This window comes from Hypanus sabinus, chromosome 4 (assembly GCF_030144855.1).
Source record: "Hypanus sabinus isolate sHypSab1 chromosome 4, sHypSab1.hap1, whole genome shotgun sequence".
Lineage (NCBI taxonomy): Eukaryota > Metazoa > Chordata > Chondrichthyes > Myliobatiformes > Dasyatidae > Hypanus > Hypanus sabinus.
In genome coordinates, this window is record NC_082709.1 from 14906465 (window position 1) to 14929861 (window position 23397).

At 40.1% G+C, this 23397-nt stretch overlaps 1 protein-coding gene across 1 annotated transcript in view; it reads left to right on the forward strand.

The window, feature by feature from the left end:
* The first annotated feature begins 4615 nt into the window (after positions 1 to 4615).
* LOC132392511 (adenylate cyclase type 10-like) overlaps positions 4616 to 23397 on the forward strand; it is a 133170-nt gene continuing 114388 nt past the window's right edge. Inside the window, exons 1-2 of the mRNA XM_059966463.1 lie at positions 4616 to 4870; positions 5394 to 5498. Of these exons, the coding sequence (XP_059822446.1) occupies positions 4660 to 4870; positions 5394 to 5498 (316 nt within the window). The 5' untranslated portion in view covers positions 4616 to 4659. The remainder of the gene's footprint in view (positions 4871 to 5393; positions 5499 to 23397) is intronic.

Genomic DNA, 23397 nt, shown 5'->3' on the forward strand with positions numbered 1-23397 from the left:
CATTTCAACTGGTTGCACCACCGTCTGATATGGAGGAGCCACTGCTCAAGATTACAAAATGCTGCAGAGGGTTACAAATTCTGTCATGGGTACAAACCTCCCACCATCCAGAACATCTTCAAAAATGGATGTTTGAAAACGGCAACATCTTTCGTTAAGGACCCCCATCACCCAGGACACGTTCTCTTCTTATTATTTCCATCAGACAGTAAGTACAGGAGCCTGAAGACACACACTCAATATCTTATGAACAGCTTCTTTCCCTCCACCATCAGATATCTGAATAGACAACAACACTACTCTCTATTTGCACGACTTATTTGATTATTTATGTGTGTGTGTGTGTGTGTGTGTGTGTGTGTGTGTGTGTATTTCTTATTGTAATTTATAGTATTTATTATGAATTGCACTGTACTGCTACCACAAAGCAACAAATTTCACGTCAGTGATATTAAAGTTGTAGTCATGTAAAACACAGCAGAACTCAAATCAGAGGAAATGGCAAAAATTGTTTACTCCGATTATATTGCCCTGAGGTCCTCCGTAGGTTGAGGTTGACCATGCTTGTCACGTCCCAGTTGGCTACATGATACGCAATCCAGGGCAGTACAATATGGAGAGCAAGCTGTTGCCCTCATTGCAAGCTCCCCCTGTCCATGTGGCCGATGAATCCAAAGGAACTGCTGAGACTGATACAGTTCAGCACCAGTGCTGTCACAGGAGTTACCCGTCAGCATTGAACTAAACATAGGACTGCCTTAGGAACTCCAGTTCTGAATTTTTCCTCAGGGGTTTACTCAAAAAGCTTTCCCCATGAGTGAGGAAAGCTCTGGAAGCAGTGGAAGTTTGAGATCAGAGTTTCCCTTCCCCTTAATGAGCTGCCAACCACGGCTGATAAACCCCATTTGTCAGAAGCAACTGATTTTAAGGTGCCAGTAATCTGCCTTTGCCCTTTCTCCCATTAATAGAAACGGCTTTGCTGGGCTTAGTAGCCAAGCCTCACATGAAGGCCAGGAGCTGGACTTGGTTGTCAGAACTACTGAGACACATTACATTGGGAGCATTTAATAGGTAGTGGGAGCTTGTCCCCACTACCATCCCTGGCAATAACAACCTTAAGGAACTTAAATAACCTCTTGTATATTGTTATACAATATAGTCTGTTATACTCAATAAAAGTATCCAATGTTTTACCAGATGGGCTTCTTTTAAAACTAAAAGTTTTTTTTTCTGAATATAATTTACTAACTTGGATTTGGTATAGTACTGTACAAGACTTAATTTAAAAATTTCTGGCTACACAGATTTAGAAATGGAATTAACAGCAAGGAAGTCAGGAATACAATTCAAGAAGATACACATTATTGGGAAAATGACAAATAAGTAAAGTTTAACGGAGAGAAGAGTACAGTGATTTGTTAGTAGTAAATACAAGGAGAAAAAATATAAATAAAGTAATGCTCTTTTAAAGGAAATAATGGAACAGAGACCCTCTGGGTATAACTGTGTAGAGTTCTTGAAGGTGTAATACAGATGAAAACTGTTAAACACAAGGGTTCATTGGCTTTGCAATAGGAGCCAAAGATTGCAGAACAAGGCATTTATGCTAGCCCTTTCAGACAATGAGCACTGCTTAACCTACAGAGGGAGCACAGAAACCTTGCTTTGGAAAAAAACATGCAACAAAACATTCCATTGGAGTGTAAGATTTCTGTTAAGGTAATGAACTAGTAGAATGTGTATCATTCTGAAGGAGAGATTTATAGTGCTCAAATCTTGAAGGATTTTGATAGAGGATAGTAAAGTCAAAGTCAAGTCAAAGTTCATTTATTATCTAAGTATGTATTCAGTGTACAACTCTGAGATTCACCTTCCTCACAGACCCCCATGAAACAAAGCAGAACCATGGAACCCGTTCCAAAAAAACCCCTATACCCCACCCCACACAACAAAAAAAATCACGCAAATGGATACAAAAAGATGAGTGAAAACACAGAATATAAAGACAAAAATCAAAAGGCATATTCTGTTCAGCGCAGTGTTCACTATCTGCAGTCTGGCCCGATTCTAAATTGCCCAAACAAGCAACAAAAATAGGAGTGACCGGAAAAACTAGTGAAACACTCAGGTTCTGATGCCTGCGTTAAGTCTAGAGAAGACAATGTCTGGTCCTGCCAAGTGTGTGAGATTGAGGTGCTGTTTGTGTGGACGCTGTGTGAATCAATACCCTGTCACAAGTACCACAAAATAACAGGCGGTGCACTGCATACAATTAAATGATTTAGCTTTATAATTCTTAATTTGACTAATGGGTTAGTAAAGAAAACTGAAAAAAAGATAAGTGCCAATTTTAATGAGAGTCTAATGTGCACAAGTTGGAGCTCATGGTTTCCCCTTCTCCGATCCTCCCTCGAACTCCCCAGGTTTCATCAGATCATGGCCCTGCTTCGGGTCGAGTCCTACAACCTCTTCTCTCCCGCGTCTTTCATCTCCTGCCAAACGAAAGACCCAGCTCACCCCGGTGTCAGACGCACAGGAAAACACGCTCCCGTCATTGGACGGCTCACATTCCAAAGCACCCGTCATCTCTAACCATAACCCAAATACTGCTTCCACAGAAAGACCATTACATCAGCAGTGAAACCTTTCCCAGCTGTTACACTAGAAACACATCATACATAAATTAGAGTCCATAATCTAGAAACTGCATCAATTAAACCTTGCTCTGGCACCGCCCTCCAACAGCATCAAGAGATTTTGTGTGTTATGTGTTCTACTGTGCTTTACACCCTGGTTCAGAGAAACGTTGTTTCTATATACATTATATGATTATGTATGTTAAATACTTGTATATAGTTAAATGCCAATAAACCTGACTTGACTTGAAATAGTTGGGGGGTGGGGGAAACCCATAGGTTACATGAGAAGATCAAGTGAATAAGGGGGATATCTTTCAGAGAGATGATACAGCTAAGGTGGATTGAGTGCCTCTTTACAGTATTTGTGTAACATACGAGTCTCTGTTCACAAGATTAGTAGAACAAAAGAATTCAGAAGCCAATCTTTTGTAAATAAATTTTAATGATATATTTTGGAGAATTGTGATTACGCCTACAATTAATTTCTACTCATTTTAAACAAAATAGTGTTTACGATGCACAAGAATAGCTCTTGTGATAGCTGTTAACAGACTCTTGTCAATTGTATTGCTCAGATAAACGTCCTCTGATGTGATACAAGGCAGCGGGTTTTGGAAATACTCAGGTCATGCGGCACCTGGGAAATTAAAAGGCAAGAAAAGATTCAGTGAAGGAAATGCCTGCAAATTCAGGATTTCCTGTGCAAGAGTCTTTAATTTGTTGGCAGCTGCTCATGACTTCAGTGGAGTGTGTTGTGTCTCTAGTTGACCAGGTGCAGTGAAGAATCCTACATTGACTTTATGGGATTAACTAAGACTGTCTTCAAGATTTTTTGACTGTTTGGCTTATTTAAATGCTTTTTATGTTTTAAATTTCTTGTGTTTGAATGTTCACAAATACTTCTGCAATTTAAAGCAATTAAACTGATTTTTACAGCTTTAACTACCTCTTAAGATTTGCTCCAGCACTTTTAGTGTCAATACCTGTTCCACCTCCTGCTGCTTTCAACGATACAAACAAGGACCCATGGGTCCAGCAGTGAATTGACAATAAACTCAGAGCCCAGGTGTGTATCTTCTTCCAAGGGTGGTGACTGGCCCCAACACTCCAGAGCAATTATGAAGAACGCACAGTATTGCCTCTACTTTGTAGAAGTTTGTGAAGATTTAGCATGACATCTAAAATTTTGACAAACTCCCGTAGCTGCGTGGTGGACTGTAGAATGACTGGCTGCCTCACAGTTTGTATGGAAGTATCAACGCCCTTGAATGGAAAATCCTACAAAAAGCCGTGGATAGGTCTCAGTCCATCAGGGATGAAGCTTTCACCTCCACCGAGCACATCTACATGAAATGCAGAAGCAGGAAAACAGCATCCATCATCAGGGACCCCCACCACTCTTCTCTTCTCACTACTGCCATCAGGAAGAAGGTACAGGAGTCTCATGACTCACACCACCCGGTGCAGGAACAGTTATTACCCCTCTAACATCTGGCTCTTGAACTAGCGGGAATAACTTCACTTGCTCCATTATTAAAATGTTCCCACTTTCCAGGGCTCTTCATCTCATGCTCTTGATACTCACTGCTTATTTATTTATTTATTATGGTTTGTTTTTCTTTTGTATTTGCACAGCTTTGTGTTTTTTTGCACTGGTTGTCGTCCCTGTTGGGTGTGGTCTTTCATTGATTCTATTATGGTTATTGGATTTACTGAGCATGCCCGCAAGACAAGGGTTGCATATCGCGATATATATGTACTTTGATAATAAATTTACATTTATTCTATATTTCTGCGTTATCATCTGTAGGTTTGGTATACCTTTTGAAATGCCGAGGTGATGACTTCAATTACAAACAGCGCAGCAGAACGTGGAAAAGCGCAAATGTGTCTATTTCCTGAGTGAACGTGACGGGGCAGCGCAGTTTGCACGGACTACCTGCCGCTGTGACCTCACAATAGGTGCCCGTGGACTCTCCGCTCGGGGGGTAGTTCAGCGGACGGCAGTTGGGGCAGAGACATGGATCATGTCCCCCAGAAACAGGCTGTCAGCTTCATCCGGCCAATCACTCGACTGAAAGTCCAGAGGCAGCGAGGTTACTTCGCCGGCACCTATAAAATCAGCAAACTGGCTGCTAACGTGCCCGACCTGGTGGTTTACGAGGGTGTAGACCGGCCTATCCCTGATGTGGAGCATTTCCACGGCGTGCTCCTCTTCGCTGATATTTCAGGTGAAAGGGGGTAGGGGGAAGGGGGAAGGGGGGAAGGGGGCAGGGGGGGAAGGGGGCAGGGGGGGAAGGGGGAAGGGGGTAGGGGGGAAGGGGGAAGGGGGTAGGGGGGGAAGGGGGAAGGGGGCAGGGGGGGAAGGGGGCAGGGGGGGAAGGGGGAAGGGGGTAGGGGGGAAGGGGGAAGGGGGGGAAGGGGGAAGGGGGGGAAGGGGGAAGGGGGCAGGGGGGGTGGGGGGAAGGGGGCAGGGGGCAGGGGGGGTAGGGGGAAGGGGGCAGGGGGGTAGGGGGAAGGGGGAAGGGGGTAGGGGGGGAAGGGGGAAGGGGGTAGGGGGGGAAGGGGGTAGGGGGGGAAGGGGGTAGGGGGGGAAGGGGGTAGAGGGGGAAGGGGGTAGGGGGGGAAGGGGGAAGGGGGTAGGGGGGGAAGGGGGCAGGGGGGGTAGGGGGAAGGGGGAAGGGGGAAGGGGGGGTAGGGGGGGCGTCCCTGCAAGGTTGGTGAGTACCTGACGCCTTTTCTGCATTACTGCAGGGTTCACCAGCCTCACCGAGACCTACACGAGGAACAGTAAGAAAGGCAGTGGGGCCGACCATTTGACCCGGACTCTCAATGGCTACATATCAGACATCGTGGACCGTAAGATATCACGAGCTAGCTCAATTCAGCCCAATTCAGCGTTGATAAAAATCTTCCGTATAAGCAGCGGGGGATTCTGCAGTTGCTTATATTTTCAGATGCGTGCATGCCATTGGAAAGATCAAATTGTCATCCTTCACTTAAAATGGCCTTGGGGGGTCCCTGTGGAGGATTGCTTAAAGTTTAGTTTGCGGGTTGAGTCGGTGGTGGGGAAGACAAATAAGTTGTTGGCATTCATTTCGATAGCACTAGAATATAAGAACTAGGGTGTAATGCCGAGACTTAATCAAACATTAGCGAGGCCTTGCTTGGAGTACTATGAGCAGGTTTGGGCAGAAAGGATGTGCTGACGTTGGAGAGGGTTCAAGGGAGGTGCAGTGATCACGGGATTTCAAGTTTTGTCATATGTATTTGATGGCTCTGGTCTGTACACTCTGGAATTCACAAGAACCAGGGGAGACCTCATTGAAAGGTCTCTATAGAGTGGATGTGGAGAGGACGTTTTTTCCTAATGTGGGAAAATCTAAGACTGGAGGACACAGCCTCAGAATAGAGGGGCATACTTTTAGAATGGAGGTTAGGAATTTCTTTACCCAGAGGGTTGTGGATCTATTGAAGTTGTTGCCACAGCAGCTGTGGAGGCCAAGTCACTGGGAACATTTAAGGTAGAGTGTCATATATTCTTGATTAGTCAGGGCATGAAGGGATACTGGAGAATGCAGGTGATTGAGACTGAGAGGGAAAATGGATCAGCTATTATGAAATGGTGGAGCAGACTTGATGGACGTAATCACCTAATTCTACTCCTATGTCTTATGCCCTGAAAAGAAAACTTAATCACCAATTATTCCCTCACATATATCACCTTATAAGATTTTACTGAGTTTTTCCAACATTTTCTAATTCTGTTTCAAAATTTGAAAGAGTCCTCTTCTCGACCTCCTTTGAAGAGCCTGCCAGGTATTTAAGATCAACAATTAGTTTCAGCAACAAAGTTTTCACCTAAATACTTGTCAATGTGCAAAGTACAGAGTGAACTTGGCAAGTTAGGCAGCATCTATAAAAGGAAATGTTTCAGGTCTTCTCTATAGATGCTGCCTGACTTTTTGAGTTGTTCCAGCAATTTGAGTGTGCTGCTCAAGATTTCCAGCACCTACAGAAACTCTTGTGTTTATGATTGCCAACTGAAGAAGTTTCTTTTCAGTTTGACTTGCCATAGTGCATTCAGGAATAGGCCAACTACTCTCGACAACACCAAAGAAAACAGTTGCCTTTTTCTCTGCCACCATTTCAAACCCAACATGGCAGATTTATCCATTTATCACCAACTTTGTCGGTCGCATAACAAGGCAGCCCAGGACTACCTTCACATGAGAAGTTCAGTCGATTGGATCGACACTGATTGAAACATTGAATATGAGTGAGAACATGTTTGAAAGGGTGGGGCAAAGGGAGTATGCTACCCCATAGTGAAGACAGGAGCAATTGCAGGCTGAGGGCAGAGCAGATGAGATTTGAGACATTGGTGACCTGGGTTTTTAATAATTGCAATTTTCTAAGCAACTTTTTTTTTCTAAACGTAAGATGCAAGTATCACTGGCAAGGCCAGTATTTATTATTCATCCTAATTGCTTTTGAGTAGATTGTGTTAAACAATTTGAGCAAGCATTTTGGTGAAGATACTCCCAGGTAATGGGAATTCCTGGATTTGGATTACGTTATGATGAAGGAACTGATATTTTTCTATTAACATACCATGCAACTTTGAGATTAACTTGCATTGTGTGAGTGAGCACCGAAGGTGTTTATTTTTGTCTGTAGTGGTCACAGGCTTTGATGGTTCAGTTGAAAGCTCGGTTTGTTGCTTGCCTGGATGAATTTAACTCGACAACACTCAGGAATGACCAACTTCTGAGAGATACCATGGTAGTAAAGTGTTTTATAGATAGGACCATAAGACATTAAGATATAGGAACAGAATTATGCTCCACCATTCTACTATAGCTGATTTATTACCCCAATCTCCTTCCTTCTCCCTATCACATTTTTGCCTTGATAGTTGATGAACAGTGGTGGATTTTATAGGACATAGGACTGTACAGCACAGGAACATCCCCAGGCCCTTCAGCCCACAATGCTGTGCTGAACTAAATAAATCAGGAATGAAATGCCCAGCCTAACTAATCCCTTAGGCTGACACAATATCCATCTCCTTCCATTTTCCTTCAATTTGTGTGGCATCTAAACATCTCGTTTATATATTTAAAAAAAATTCTTAATGCATCTGCCTCTACCACCACAACAGGTAGTGCATTCTAGGCACCCATCACTCTCTGTCTAAAATAAAAACTTGCCCCTTGCATCTCCTTTAAAATTATTCCTTTTCACCTTTAAATGAATGACTCCGGCATTAGATATTTCAACTCTGGGAGAAAGATGCTGTTTGTCCACTCTATCTATGCATCTCTAATCTTATAAACCTCTATCAGATCTCCCCTCGGCCTCTGCCGCTCCAGAGAAAACAATCCAAGTTTATCCAACCTTCCGTTGCAGCACATGCCCTCTCATTCAGGTAAACCTCTTCCACACCTTCGACACCTTTCTGATAATGAAGTGACCAGAACTCTATGCAAAACTCCAGGTGCGGCCTAACTAGAGTTTTGTAAAGCTGCGTCCTAACTTTCTTTTCTTTTTCAATCTTTTTATTGAATTTCATATATATAAAGAGAAACATAACATAATATAAATAGGTTATAAATGCATTAGATTTAAAGTTAAATTTATAATAGGATAACAATATCTTATTAAATATCAACCAAAGAAAAAACTTATAATAAACAATCAAACCTATTTTGATTGAACATGAAAAAGAATAAAAATAGTCATCAAAAGAAAAAAAAAGTAAAAATGCACGAAGAAATGTATATTAAAAAAAATAAACCTAAACTAACATGGGCAATAATACCAGTTTATATGAGTATGATAGTGTCAAAAACTCTGGAACTCCATACCAGAACAAGAATAAAAAGAGAAAAGGTCTGGAAGAGGCCAAATTAATTCATATGAAAGTGTCGAATGAACGGTCCCCAAGTTTCTTCAAATTTAATTGATGAATCGAAAATAGTACTTCTAATTTTTTCTAAACTCAGACAAGAGATAGTTTGAGAAAACCACTGAAATGTGGTAGGAAGGTTTACTTCTTTCCATTTTTGTAATATAGACCTTCTGGCCATTAATGTTACAAAGGCGATCATTCGTCTAATTGAAGGGGAAAGTCGACTATCATCCTCATTTGGTATACCAAAAATTGCAGTAATAAAATGAGGTTGTAAATCAATATTCCAAATTGAGGAAATGGTAGCAAATATGTCCTTCCAATAGTTAGGTAAAGTGGGACATGACCAAAACATATGGGTCAATGAGGCCACATCTGAATGACATCTGTCACATTGAGGGTTAATATGAGAATAGAATCGAGCAAGCTTATCTTTAGACATATGAGCTCTATGTACAACCTTAAATTGTATTAAAGCATGTTTAGCACATATAGAAGAAGAATTAACCATTTGTAAAATTTTTTCCCATTTTTCTGTTGATATATTATATTGAAGTTCTTTTTTCCACTCTTGTTTAATTCTACCTGATATTTCTGGTTGTATCTTCATAATCCTATTATAAATAAGAGCCACTAATCCTTTCTGACAAGGATTCAGGGTAAAAAATCATGTCTGAAAAATCTATCAAAGTTGAATTGGGAAAGGATGGTAAAACTTTATATAAAAAATTTCTAATTTGTAAATATCTAAAAAAAATTAGATTTAGGTAAATTAAATTTGTTGGAAAGTTGGTCAAAAGACATTAAACTACCTTCAAAAAAGAGATCACGAAAACATATTATACCTTTCCTTTTCCATATGCTAAAAGCTTGATCTGTTAAAGAAGGTTTAAAAAAGAAGTTAAGTAAGATAGGGCTATCAAGAACAAAGTTTTTCAGAGTAAAAAAACCTACGAAACTGAAACCAAATTTGTATTGTGTTTGACAATAGGATTGGATATCTGTTTATTGAGTTTAACTAAATCAACCGGAAGAGAAGAACCAAGAATGGAGAATAAAGAATATCCTTGTGCAACATTACATTCTAAATTTACCCACTGTGGGCACAATGGTGAATCCAACTCTAGTTTCCAATATATTAAGTTTCGAATATTATTCGCCCAATAATAAAATCTAAAGTTAGGTAAAGCTAAACCACCATCTTTTTTAGATTTCTGTAACTGTCTTTTACTTAACCTGGGATTTTTATTTTGCCACACAAATGAGGAAATTTTTGAATCAATGTTATCGAAGAAAGATTTAGGAATAAAAGTTGGTAAGGCTTGAAATAAATATAAAAATTTCGGTTAAATCATCATTTTAATAGCATTAATCCGACCAACTAATGATAAGGATAAAGGAGACCATCTAGTAGTAAGTTGTTGAATTTGATGAAGCATGGGTAAAAAATTCAATCTGAATAAATCTTTATACTTCTTAGTAATTTTTATACCTAAATAAATAAAGTTATCAGTAACAACTTCAAATGGTGTCCTGTCATTCAATAAAGTTTGCTCATTTAAAGGAAATATTTCACTCTTATCCAAATTTAATTTATAACCAGAAAAACTACCAAATTGAACCAACAAAGATAGGATAGTGGGAATAGACCTATCAGGATCAGAAATATATAACAACAAGTCATCAGCATAAAGTGATAACTTGTATAACTTTTCATTACGAGTAATACCAAAAATATTAGGAGATTCACGAATAGCAATGGCTAAAGGTTCTAATGCGATATTAAATAATAAAGGACTTAAGGGACAACCTTGTCTCGTACCACGAGATAATTGAAAAAAAGAGGATCTATAATTATTTGTAAGAACAGAAGCAACAGGTTTATAATATATTAATTTAATCCATGATATAAAATTAGAACTAAAATTAAAATTTTTCAAGGCATTAAATAAGTATGTCCATTCAACTCTATCAAAAGCTTTTTCAGCATCTAATGAGATAACACATTCTGAGATTGTGGGTGAAGAAGTATAAGTTATATTAATCAGTTTTCTAACATTAAAAAAGGAATACCGATTCCTAATAAAACCAGTTTGGTCTTCTGAAATAATCTGTGATAATACTTTTTCTAACCTAATAGCTAAAATTTTTGTAAGAATCTTAAGAGTCTACATTTAATAGTGATATAGGGCGATAAGATGCACATAAAGTAGGATCTTTATCTTTTTTAAGAATTAGAGAGAATAGTAGCTTCATAAAAAGACTGAGGTAATCTCTTCTTAGTAAATGCATCATTAAAGATTTCACATAACCAAGGGGAAAGCAAAAAAGAAAAAGTTTTAAAAAATTCTATAATATAACCATCAGGACCAGGAGCTTTCCCTGAATTCATTGATGAGATAGTCTCTCCTACTTCGGCCATAGAAATAGGAGCATCAAACACACTTCGATTTTCGTCTGTCAGTTTGGGAATATTTAAATTGTTAAAAAAATTATCCATCATGGACAGATTGCCATCAAATTCTGATTGATATAAAGATTTATAAAAATCGAAAAATATTATTAATTTCTTTATGATCAGTAGTCAGATTACCGTCTTGTTTACGAATTTTAATAATTTGTCGCCTAGTCGAAATAGCTTTTAATTGGTTAGCTAACAATTTACCAGTTCGATCACTATGAATATAAAATTGAGCCCTGGTCTTGATTAATTGATTCTCAATTGAAGAAGATAATAATAAGCTATGTTCCATTTGAAGCTCAACTCTCTTCTTATAAAGTTCTTTGGTAGGAGTAACGGAATAAATCTTATCAATTTCTTTAATTTTATCCACCAATAAAGCTATATCTAAATATCTTTGTTTTCTTTTACCAACGGAATATGAGATAATTTGTCCACGGATAAAAGCCTTGAAAGAGTCCCAAAGTATTCCTCTGTCAATCTCTTCGGTATAGTTTGTTGAAAAAAATAATTCAATTTGTTGTTTTATGAAGGTAATAAATTCTGGATCTTGAAGCAAAGTAGTGTTGATTCACCAAGATCTAGTATTAATGGAAGAGTCCGAGATTTTGATAGATAACTTCAAAGGTGCATGATCCGAAATGGCAATAGAATCATACTTACAATCAGTAACATCTGTTAATAAACGACGATCAAGAAGGAAATAATCAATTCTAGAATAACTATGATATACATGTGAAAAAAATGAAAATTCTTTATCTTTAGGGTTCAAAAACCGCCATATTTCAGTAATTCCCAAATCAACCATAAAAGAATTAATAAGTAAGGCTGATCTATTCGGAAGAGTTCGAATAGGTTTAGATCTATCCATCAAAGGATTCAGACAACAATTAAAATCTCCACCCATTATCAACATATATTCATTTAGATTAGGAAGGGAAGTAAATAAACGTTTAAAAAAATCAGGGCAGTCAAAGTTTGGAGCATAAATATTAACTAGAACCACTTTTCGAGTGAACCAGTAATCAACAAAAATCTGCCCTGCCCTGTGGGTCAGAAATAATTTCATGATGTGTAAACGAAATTGAGGGGTCTATAAAAATAGACACACCCCTAATTTTGGCGGTACAATTCAAGTGAAATTTTTGACCCTTCCAGAACCTAAAAAAACGTTGATTATCCTCCCTCCTAATATGGGTCTCCTGTGCAAAGATAATATTAGCATTCAGTCTATGGAATACTTTAAATATTTTTTTACGTTTAATCAGATGATTTAAACCATTAGTATTCCAAGAGATAAAATTAATAGACTTATCCATCATGCCAATATTGATTGTGTATATCATAAAAGGTTAAGAAGACACATAACCCACAATTCAGGAAGAAGAAAAAATGATTCAGGAGCAACCGGAGAAAATGACACCTCAACAATATTAATAATTTAAAGTTGGCCCATAAACTAAAAGCAAAAAAATAAAAAGCAAAAGCGTGAGAAAAGATCCCTACCCCCTCCCCCAACCCCTCGAAAAAAAGCCAAGCGGCAGGCGCACAAACTAACACTAATATTACCCCCATTTCAAGATGGCAACTCCATGAAAAGATAAAAAGAGATTATAAAACACCCAGATTTAAGTACAGGGTTGCAAAAAAAAGAATATATATCAATCAAAATTTAAAAAAAGTAATATAATAAAGTAAAAGATCATTAATTAAAAAAGGATAGACGCTAAAGTTTGAAACAGTGTAATATGCCTTTTTAAAAAAAAGATTCCATATTCAAATACAAAAAAATGACGTTTGAAAAGCAAAGACTTATGGGAAGAAGAAACGACATTTTGAAAAAGGCATATTACAAAATATAAATGTAAATTCACCAATCTATTAAAAAAAAGGTTATCAAAATAGAATTAAAAAAGGATTCAATAATCACTACAATATAAAAAAAAGGGTCCAAAAATCCAAAACATTCGTCCCATTCTCAAATACAAGCAAACAAATGAATGCTTACAGAAAGCAAAGTCTTGTGGGAAGAAGAAACGACATCTTAAAAAAAAGAAATCATTATTACAAAATATAAACTTGTATATCCAATTCAGAAAAAAAAAAGAAAAAGGACATTATAGTAAAATTAAAAAAGCATCTATAAACCATGATAGTAAAAAAAAAAACCGGGTCTACAGACCAAAGTAAAAAAACTATAACGCAGCTTCACAAGTTAAAGCCCAAAACGAAATGGCATCTTCTCTCCAAAAATTCTTCAACATAACACATAGTTCAGCTTATGCTGGAAGATCGATGTTCTTCAACGAATTTCTTTGCATCTTCCGGAGTATTAAAAAAGCGCTGAGATTCTCTGGGTATCTTAAAGCTTGTTTAAATCCAATCGAATGAATCTCTGCCATCACTGGTTTAAAAGCGATTCTCGCTTTCATCACTTCAAATGAATAATCTTCAACAATACGAAATGTGTTGCTTCTGTAAGAAATCATACCTTTCTGAAGAGCTAATCGGATTAAAAGTTCTTTCTCCCGAGGATAATGGAGGCGAACAATCACAGCTCGTGGCTTGCCTCTCGAGATCGAAAATCTCGAAACTCTGTGGGCACGATCAATAGTAGGTTTAGCTTTCAAAACATCAGCGCCAAAAACTTCCCATAATAAGTTAGAGAAAAATTCAGTTAAGTCACCAGATTCAACATTTTCGGGAAACCCGATGATTCGCAAATTCTGTCTGCGAGATCGGTTTTCAAGATCGGTGATTTTAAACTTATAATGCTCTACTGTTTTAGCAGTCGACAGTACCTTCTTCTCCAGTGTTTCGATTGTACGTATTTTTTCACAAATTAACTTATCAAGAGCTGTGAACTTTTCTTCATGTCGTTCAATATCTGCTGCCTGTGATTGTAACTTGGTATCAAACGATCTAACGACTTTTTCGAGCCCAGACATTTTCGCGGTAAGCTTATTTTCCAGACTTGTTATTTTACTTTCCAAACTTGCAAGTTTAGTATCCAGTTTAGTATCCAGAAGATTAGAAATTGCGTCAATAGATAGAGGCTCTTTAGACGATTTCTTAGGTGCAGACATTTTAAGTTTGGAAAGATTAAATCAAGTATTATTTTAGAAAAGAAATAAATCGTAAGTATCAACCCATGTAATAAAGATGAAAAGATTTGATTAAAGGGTGATTATAGTTTAAAAAATGAAGAGCGCCTAAAAGGCAGATGTTTACGTCGCCATCTTGAAACTCCGCCCCCCCGCGTCCTAACTTTCTGACTAATGGACTCAATGCCTCGATGTATAAAAGGCAACTTGCAATATGTCACCTTAATTGCCCTCCCAACCTGTGCAGCCACTTTCATGGAGCTGTGAACTTGGAACCCATGATGTCTCTGCTCATTAACACTGTTAAAGGTCTTGCCTTAACAGAATACTTTGCTCGGCACAACTGGGAAGTGTGCTTACAGACATTTTCAATCTCTCCCTCTCCCAGTGTAGAGTGCCCTCCTGCTTCAAAACATCCCCCATTGCCCCTGTACCCAAAAAGGCCAAGATAACATGTCTGAACAACTGGCGTCCTGTCGCTCTCACCTCAATAATAAGCAAATGTTTTGAGAGACTGGTCAAGGACTACATCTGCAGCTTGCTACCACCCACACTGGACCCCCTGTAGTTCACCTATTGACACAACCCATCGACAGATGACGCAACAGCCACAACACTACATATTGAACTTGCACATCTGGAGAAGAAAGATGCTTATGTGAGAATTTAACACCATAATTCTCTCCAGGCATGACAAGAAGCTCGGAGACTTCTGCCTTCACCCTGCCTTGTGCAGTTGGATCCTGGACTTCCTGTCAGATCGCTGGCAGGTGGTAAGAGTGGGCTCCCTCCCCTCTGCCCTCTGACCTTCCACACAGGTGCCACTCAGGGCTGTGTCCTAAGCCCCCTTCTTTACTCTCTATATACCCATGACTGTTATCATCACCCACAGCTTCAGTCTGCTAATTAAATTTGCCGATAATGCAACATTGATTGGCTTTATCTCAAATAATAATGAGGCAGCCTATGGAGAAGAAGACATCATCCCTGATACAGTGGTGTCAAGAAAACATCCTCTCCCTCAATGTCGCAAAAACAAAGGAGCTGGTTATGGACAACAGGAGGAGTGGACACAGGATAGCCTCTATTGACATCAATGGATCTGGGGGTTGAGAGTGTGAACAGCTTTAAATTCCTCAGTATTCACATCACCGAGGACCTCACTTGGTCTGTACATACTGGCTGTCTGGTGAAAAAAGCACAACAGTGCCTCTTTCACCTCAGACTGTTGATGTTTGGTATGAGTCCCTAAATCCTGACTGGCTGCGTCATTGGCTGGTATGGGAACAGTACTTCCCTCAATTGCAGGACTCTGCAGAGAATGGTATGGACAGCCCAGCACATCTATAGATGTGAACTTCCCACTATTCAGGACATTTACAGAGATAGATGTGTAAAAAGGACCAAAGGATTGTTGGGACCTGAGTCACCCAACCACAAACTGTTCCAGCTGCTACCATCTGGGAAAAGGTACCACAGCATAAAAGCCAGGACCAACAGGCTTTGGAACAGCTTCTTCCACCTGGGCATCAGACTAATTAATTCATGCTGAAACAACTGTATTTCTATGCTATATTGACTGTCCTGTTGTTGTAACAAAGATTTTTACTTGTGTGTGAAGGATGTAAGAAATAAAATTAATTCAATTCAATTTCTCTTTTCATTTGACCTACCAAGTTGCAACACTTAACATTTGGCTAGGTTAAACTCCATCTGCCATTTCTCTGCCCATGTCTGGAAATTGATCTATATTCTGCTGTGTTCCTTGCCAGTCTTCTATGCTATCCACAACACCACCACTCTTTGTATCATCTGCAAACTTACGAATCCACCCATCAACATTTTCATCCAGGTCACTTATATTGGTCACAGTATAGATCCCTGTGAAACACCACTAATCACAGACATTCAGATAGAATAGTTCCCTTTGACCACCATCCTCAGTCTTCTGTGGGCAAGCCAGTTCTGAATCCATGGATCCTATGCATATAATCTTCTGGATGAGCCATCCCATGAGGGAGCTTGTCAAACACCTTACTAAAATCCATGTAAGCAACAGCCACATCTCTACCTCCATCACTCACCCATGTCATCTTGCCAAAAAACTCAATCAAGTTAGTAAGACACAGCTTGCCCTGCACAAAGCCATACTGGCTCTCTCTAATTAGGCTATGGTTTTCCAGATGCTCAAACCCTACCCATAACAACCCTCTCCAGTACCAGTGATGTGGGACTCACTTGGTCTATTATTTCCAGGATTATCCTTGGTTCTCTTCTTGAATAATGGAATAACATTAGCAACTTGCCAGTCTTCTGGGATCTCTGGTCTCTCACCTGTAGCTGGGGGCGGGGGGACACAGTTGTTGGTCATGGCTCCAGTAATCCCTTCACTTGCCTCTCTCAGTAACTTGGGATACATCACATTATATCCTGGGGACCTATCCTCTTTTTTTAAAAAAAACAATACTACCACCCTAGTGTATTAATACTCTCAGCACCGATCTCCCTGTCATCCTCATTCTTTTCCTTGGCAAATACAGATGTAAAGTATTTACTAAGGACCTCGCCCACATCATCTGTGTCCAAGCAAATATTCCCTCCTTTATTCTGAATGGTCCTACTCTCTCCCTAGTAATTCACTTGCTCCTGATATGTGTATAGAATGCCTTGAATTCTCTTTATTCCTATTTGAAGAAAGTTTAATTGCCCCTCCTGGCTTTTCTAATTCCCTTCTTGAGTTCTTTTCAGGCCTCAAAATTCTCAACTCCTCTGTTTTATTCTCACTTCCTTTATATACATTTACTTTTCCATCTTGACTAGATTCTTCACCTCCCTTGACATCAGAAGACCACTAAAGGACATCAATTTTCTTCATTTGAAGCCACTCCATGGTTGCTCTGGCAGTGTGCGTTGTGTACTTGCCCTGTTGAAAGATGAACTTCCTCCCCAGTTAAGCTTTCTATCAGAGCATAGCAGGTCTTTATCCAGGATCTCTCTGTATTTAGCAACATTCATCTTCCTATCAATGGCAACCAGTTTTCTGTTCCCAACTGCTGAAACACATCCCCATAGCATGATGCTACCTCCTGCATCCTCAGTAGGGATGGTGTTACAATGCAGTATTAGATTTTACCACATGTGCCGCTTTGGTTTGAGGCTAAAATGTCTCATCTGACCACAAGACCTTCTTCCACAATTTTACAGTGTCTTCTAAGTGATGCTTTGCAAAGTCTTTATGGGCAAGATTATGCTTTTTATTTAAAGGCAGGGCTTCCTCCTTGACGCTCTTCCATTAATACTCTTTGTGTTCAAGGCTTTGGAGCTTGTGGAATGATGAAATTCATCTTCATTTGCAGTCACTGTCTTCTGTAGCAAACTCAGAGCCCCTCAATCTGCACGCTGGGAGTGACCACCTCAGTTAGCATTTAATCATTGAGGGGTTGAGCCTCCCGCGTGGTTCTGACATCTACTTCCAACTCCAGTTCCTAGACCTTGTCGGCCAGGAGCTGAAGTTGGGTGCACTTGCTGCAGATGCAGTCATCTCACAGGAGGAGCAATTTACCTCCGTAACCATGCTGCCTGTACTGTACTAAGCATTTACAGACAATAAAAAAAAAATTACCTTCTCTCTGAAACCTTAACTAGATCACTTGCTCAGCCTCTTCTCACTGAACTTGTTATGCCTTTGGCTCCAACTTCTCCAAACTACAAAGTGTTTGTAAGTTCCATAGTTAAAAATAAATGATAACAAATGACTCAGCATCTTCAGCTTCCACCTGTTCTCGTCTAACCCTATTCAGACAAAGCCTGACTACTTTAACACTGGCTGCTCCACTTACACTTCACTACTTTTTATTTGCTTAAATGAAACTCACTGCCAAAGAAACTTATTCTTTTTAAATGGCTGCCACCCTGAAATAACATCACTTTTTCACTTGTTACTTCCAAGTTATATCAAACAAGAAGTCTTGCCCTTTGGATGATGTGCTCCTTAGGAACTATTGGAGACACATTCATCCAGATATCTCAAGAATATTCCATCACATTACTTGTATACCTTGGAGATACTGTGAATGGTTTGTAGAGGTGGTTAGTGAGTCATTATCACATGATACCCAGCCTTTCAACAGCTGTAATAGTCTTTGTATTTTTTTTTGTTATTGATAATACAGTGACATAACTGAAAATGGACTAGGGAGAGCCAGTGGATGTAGTGTACCTGGACTTTCAGAAAGCCTTTGATAAGGTCCCACATAGGTGATTAGTGGGCAGAATTAGAGCACATGGTATTGGGGGCAGGGTACTGACATGGATAGAAAATTGGTTGGCAGACAAGAAACAAAGAGTAGGGATTAACGTGTCTCTTTCAGAATGGCAGGCAGTGACTAGTGGGGCACCGCAAGGCTTGGACCACAGCTATTTACAATATACATTAATGATTTAGATGAAGGGATTAAAATGACATTAGCAAATTTGCAGATGACACAGCTGGGTGGCAGTGTGAAATATGAAGAGGATGTTAGGAGAATGCAGGGTGACTTGGACAGGTTGGGTGAGTGGGCAGATGCAGTTTAATGTGGATAAATGTGAGTTTATCCACTTCGGTGGCAAGAACAGGAAGGCAGATTACTATCTGAATGGTGTCAAGTTAGGAAAAGGGGAAGTACAACAAGATCTAGGTGTCCTTGTTCATCAGTCACTGAAAGTAAGCATGCAGGTACAGCAGGCAGTGAAGAAAGCTAATGGCATGTTGGCCTTCATAACAAGGGGAGTTGAGTAGAGGAGCAAAGAGGTCCTTCTGCAGTTGTACAGGGCTCTCATGAGACCACAGTTGGAGTATTGTGTGTAGTTTTGGTCTCCAAATTTGAGGAAGGACATTCTTGCTGTTGAGGGAGTGCAGCATAGGTTCACAAGGTTAATTCCCGGGATGGCGGCACTGTCATATGTTGAAAGATTGAGGCGACTGGGCTTGTAAACACTGGAATTTAGAATGATAAGAGGGGATCTGATTGAAACATATAAGATTATTAAGGGATTGGACATGCTAGAGGCAGGAAACATGTTCCCGTTGTTGAGGAAGTCCAGAACCAGAGGCCACAGTTTAAGAATAAGGGGTAGGCCATTTAGAACAGAGTTGAGGAAGAACTTATTCAACTGGAGAGTTGTGGATCTATGGAATGCTCTGCCTCAGAAGGCAGTGGAGGCCAGTTCTCTGGATGCTTTCATGAAAGAGTTAGATAGAGCTCTTAAAGATAGCAGAGTCAAGGGATATGGAGAGAAGGCAGGAACGGGGTATTGACTGTGGATGATCAGCCATGATCACATTGAATGGCGGTGCTGGCTCAAAGGGCTGAATGGCCTACTTCTGCACTTATTGTCTACTCGGCAGTTTTGATTATGGGAGATTAATAATTTAATTACAAGGTAGGTAGTCAGACTTGTGTAGAGATCATCAGTTCTGACAGCTAAGGCTTAAATGTTATGAACTGCATCTCATTTGTCACCTGAACATTGTCCGAGATCTCCCGCATGGTGTTATCAATTCTTTCACTTATGAAGAGTTGCAAATGGGACTGAACAGTGTGTGATCATCAATATATATATGTACCTCTGATCTTATGAAGGAAAGTTATTATTGAAGTAGCCATAGAACCATAGAACACTGCAGCACAGTACAGGACCTTCAGCCCTCCATGTTGTGCCGACCCATATAATCCTTTAAAAAAAGTACTAAACCCACACTACCCCATTTTTCTTTTATCCATGTGCCTGTCCAAGAGGCTCTTAAATATCCATAATGTTTTAGCCTCCACCACCATCCCTGGTAAGTTATTCCAGGCACTCACAACCCCTGATGTCTCCCCTAAACTTCCCTCCCTTAATTTTGTACATATGTGCTCTGGTGTTTGCTATTGGTGCCCTGGGAAACAGGTACTGACTATCCACCCTGTCTGCCTCTCATAATCTTGTAGACATCTATCAAGTCCCCTCTCATTCTTCTATGCTCCAAAGATCTATGTCCCAGATCTGCTAATCTTGCTTCATATGACTTGTTCTCCAAACCAGGCAACATCCTGGTAAATCTCCTCTGCACCCTCTCCATAGCTTCCTTATCCTTCCTATAATGAGGTGACCAGAATTGAACACAATATTCTAAGTGCGGTCTCACCAGAGATCTGTAGAGTTGCATCATGACCTCTCTACTCTTGAACACAATCCCCCTCATAATGAAGCCTAGCATCCCATAGGCCTTCTTAACTACCCTATCAACCTGTGCAGCGACCTTGAGGGATGTATGGATTTGAACCCCCTTTGTTCATCCACACTCTTAAGTAACTGACTATTAATCCTGTACTCAGTCTTCTAGTTTGTCCTTCCAAAATGCTTCATCTCACACTTGTCTGGATTGAACTCCATCTGCAATTTTTCTGCCCAACTCTGCAGCCTGTCTATATCCTCTTATAACCTTCGACAACCTAGAGCTCCATCCACAACTCCTCCAATCTTCGTGTCATCTGCAAATTTACTCAAACCATCCTTCCGCCTCTACATCCAGGTCAGTTATAAAAATCACAAATAGCAGGGGTCCCAGGACATATCTCTGGCACTCCACTAGTCACCGACCTCCAGGCAGAATACTTTCCTTCCACAACTACCCTCTGCTTTATTCCTTTAAGCCAATTTTTTAAACAAACAGCCAAGGTTCCACTTATCCCATGCCTCATGACTTTCTGGATGAGTCTCTCATGAGGGACCTTGTCAAATGCTTTTCTAAAGTCCATGTAGACCACATCCACTGCCCTACCCTCATCAATTTCTTTTGTTACCCTTTCAAAAAACTCAATCAGGCTAGTGAGGCATGATCTTCCCTTCCAAAGCCATGTTGACTATGGCTTTTACCTAGAATTTTCCCTGCGGAACTCTTTCACCGATGTGCTAATGGGATGATTGCCCTTGAACAAACACAACCATCTTTCTAGGTGCAAAGCATGACTCCAGTTAATGTAATGCTTTGCCTTCTAAATTGTGACTTCAGTTTTACTGGGAACTATTCATGGCATACTTTGTCAAATACTTTCTTGATGTTGAGGGCAGCCACTGTCACACTGCATTGGGAGCTGGCACTTTTGACCATATTTGCAATGGACCAAGTATGTGATGAGATTTGGAGCTGTAATCCTCTAAACTCCAGAATGGACTGGAGCAAGCATCATGTAAATGAGCAAGTGCATCTTGATGGTTATGAGTAGCACAATAGAATACTTCCTTGATGTGGCCATATTCAGGCAGTGCAATACTGTCCTGTGGTGGACAGAAAGGCTCTATAATGTACAGTCAAAACTGCCCAACACATCACTGGAACCAGCCTACCTGCCATCAAGGACATGTATACAGAAAGGTACCTAAAAAGGGCCAGGAACATCATGAAGGATTCCACACACCTTGCTCATGGACATTTTGTCCCACTGCATCAAGCAGGAGGCGATATAGCATCCATACCAGGGCCACCAAACTCAATAAAAATTACCTATGTTGAGGACCTCTGGTTTCCTCCCCTTCAAGTGAACAATCAGCTCTAGGGTCTTGCTGAGATTGAATGAGAGGTGGTTGTTGTGGCAAGAGCAAGGAGCTGATTATAGACTTCAGGAGGAGGAAACGGGAGGTCCATGAGTCAGTCCTCATCAAAGGAACAGAGACAGAGAGGGCCAGCAACTTTGTTTCCTTGCGTTACTATTGTAGAGGATATGTCCTGGGCTCAGCAAGTGCAATTACAAAGAAAAGCATAGCAGCGCCACTACTTATGTAGAAGTTTGCAAAAATTTAGCATGGCAACTAAAACTTTGACAAACTTCTATAGATGTGTGGTGGAGAGTATATTGACTGGTTGTACCACAGCCTGGTATGGGAGCACCAATGCCCTTGAATGGAAGATCATACAAAAAGTAGTAAGTACAGTCCAGTCTATCACGGGTGAAGCCCTCCCACCATTGAGCACATCTACATGAAACGTTGTTGCAGGAAAGCAGCATCCATCATCAGGGACCCCACCGTGCAAGTCATGCTCTCTTCTCATTGCTGCCATCAGGAAGAAGAAATGGGAACTTCAGTACTCACACCACCAGGTTCAGGAACATTTATTACTCCTCAGCCATCAGGCTCTTGAATCAGAGGGGTAACTTCACTCAACTCCACTCGTCCCAACACTGAAATATTCCCACCCCCTATGGATTCACTTTCAAGGGCTCTTCATGTCGTGTTCTGTATATTATTTATTATTTTTGTTTCCTTATATATTTGCAGTTGGCTGTCTTTTGTATGTTGCCTGTTTGTCCTGTTGGTTGTTGCCTTTCATTGATTCTATTACGTTTCCTGGATTTACAGAGTATACCTGCAAGAAAACGAATCCCAAGGTTGTACATAGTGACATATGTGCTAGGATAATAAATTTACTTTGAACTCTGAACTTTGCTTTCCCCAAGCGTTAAGAATGATCAGCACCTTTACCCACTAACTCCACCACTACTTTGTTATTTCCCGACAGTCACCTTAGGTGCTGCCTAGCAAAACTTTATGAACATAGAATCAATATGTATATAAGCTATCTTATGTATTTATGTTTATTGTGTTCTTTACCTTCTGTGCTCTTTTTAGTGCTCCATCGCATCCAGAGCAAGTTATTTTGTTCCCCTTACACTTGAGCACAGGATGTAGCATCAATCAATCTTGAATCTTCAACAGTGAAGAGAAAGAGGAAGGCACTAAGTGTGCAATGCTCAATTTACCAGTAAAATACTCCCTGTTAATGGCTTAGTCTAGTGTGGCACTTAGCCTATTTATTGTTAATAGAAGACCCCTAGGTACATTCACCACATTGTCTGACAGCTTCCAGATTTTAACAACACTAGTCGGCTTGGCTAGTAGTGCCACTAGCTTTGATTGTACCTCCAGCTGCAATTATCTGTATCTAGTGTTCTCAGACACATCCTCATCACCTGGAGTAAATTGTAAAGGCCCAAATAAATCAATCACTTAGCACTTGCTGTTGAACGTGGATACAAAATGATTCACTCTGCTGGTTGGTTTGAACTGCTAGCTTCATTAAAAACAATTTTTAATCCCTCCAAATCTATGATGATGCAGGAAATCTAGCCTCTGCAACCCTTTTTTAAAAAAAATAGTGAGATACAGCACGGAATAGGCCTTGCCGGCCCTTCAAGCCATGCTGCCTGGCAACCCTAGCTTGGGACAATTTATAATGACCAATTAACCCACCATCCG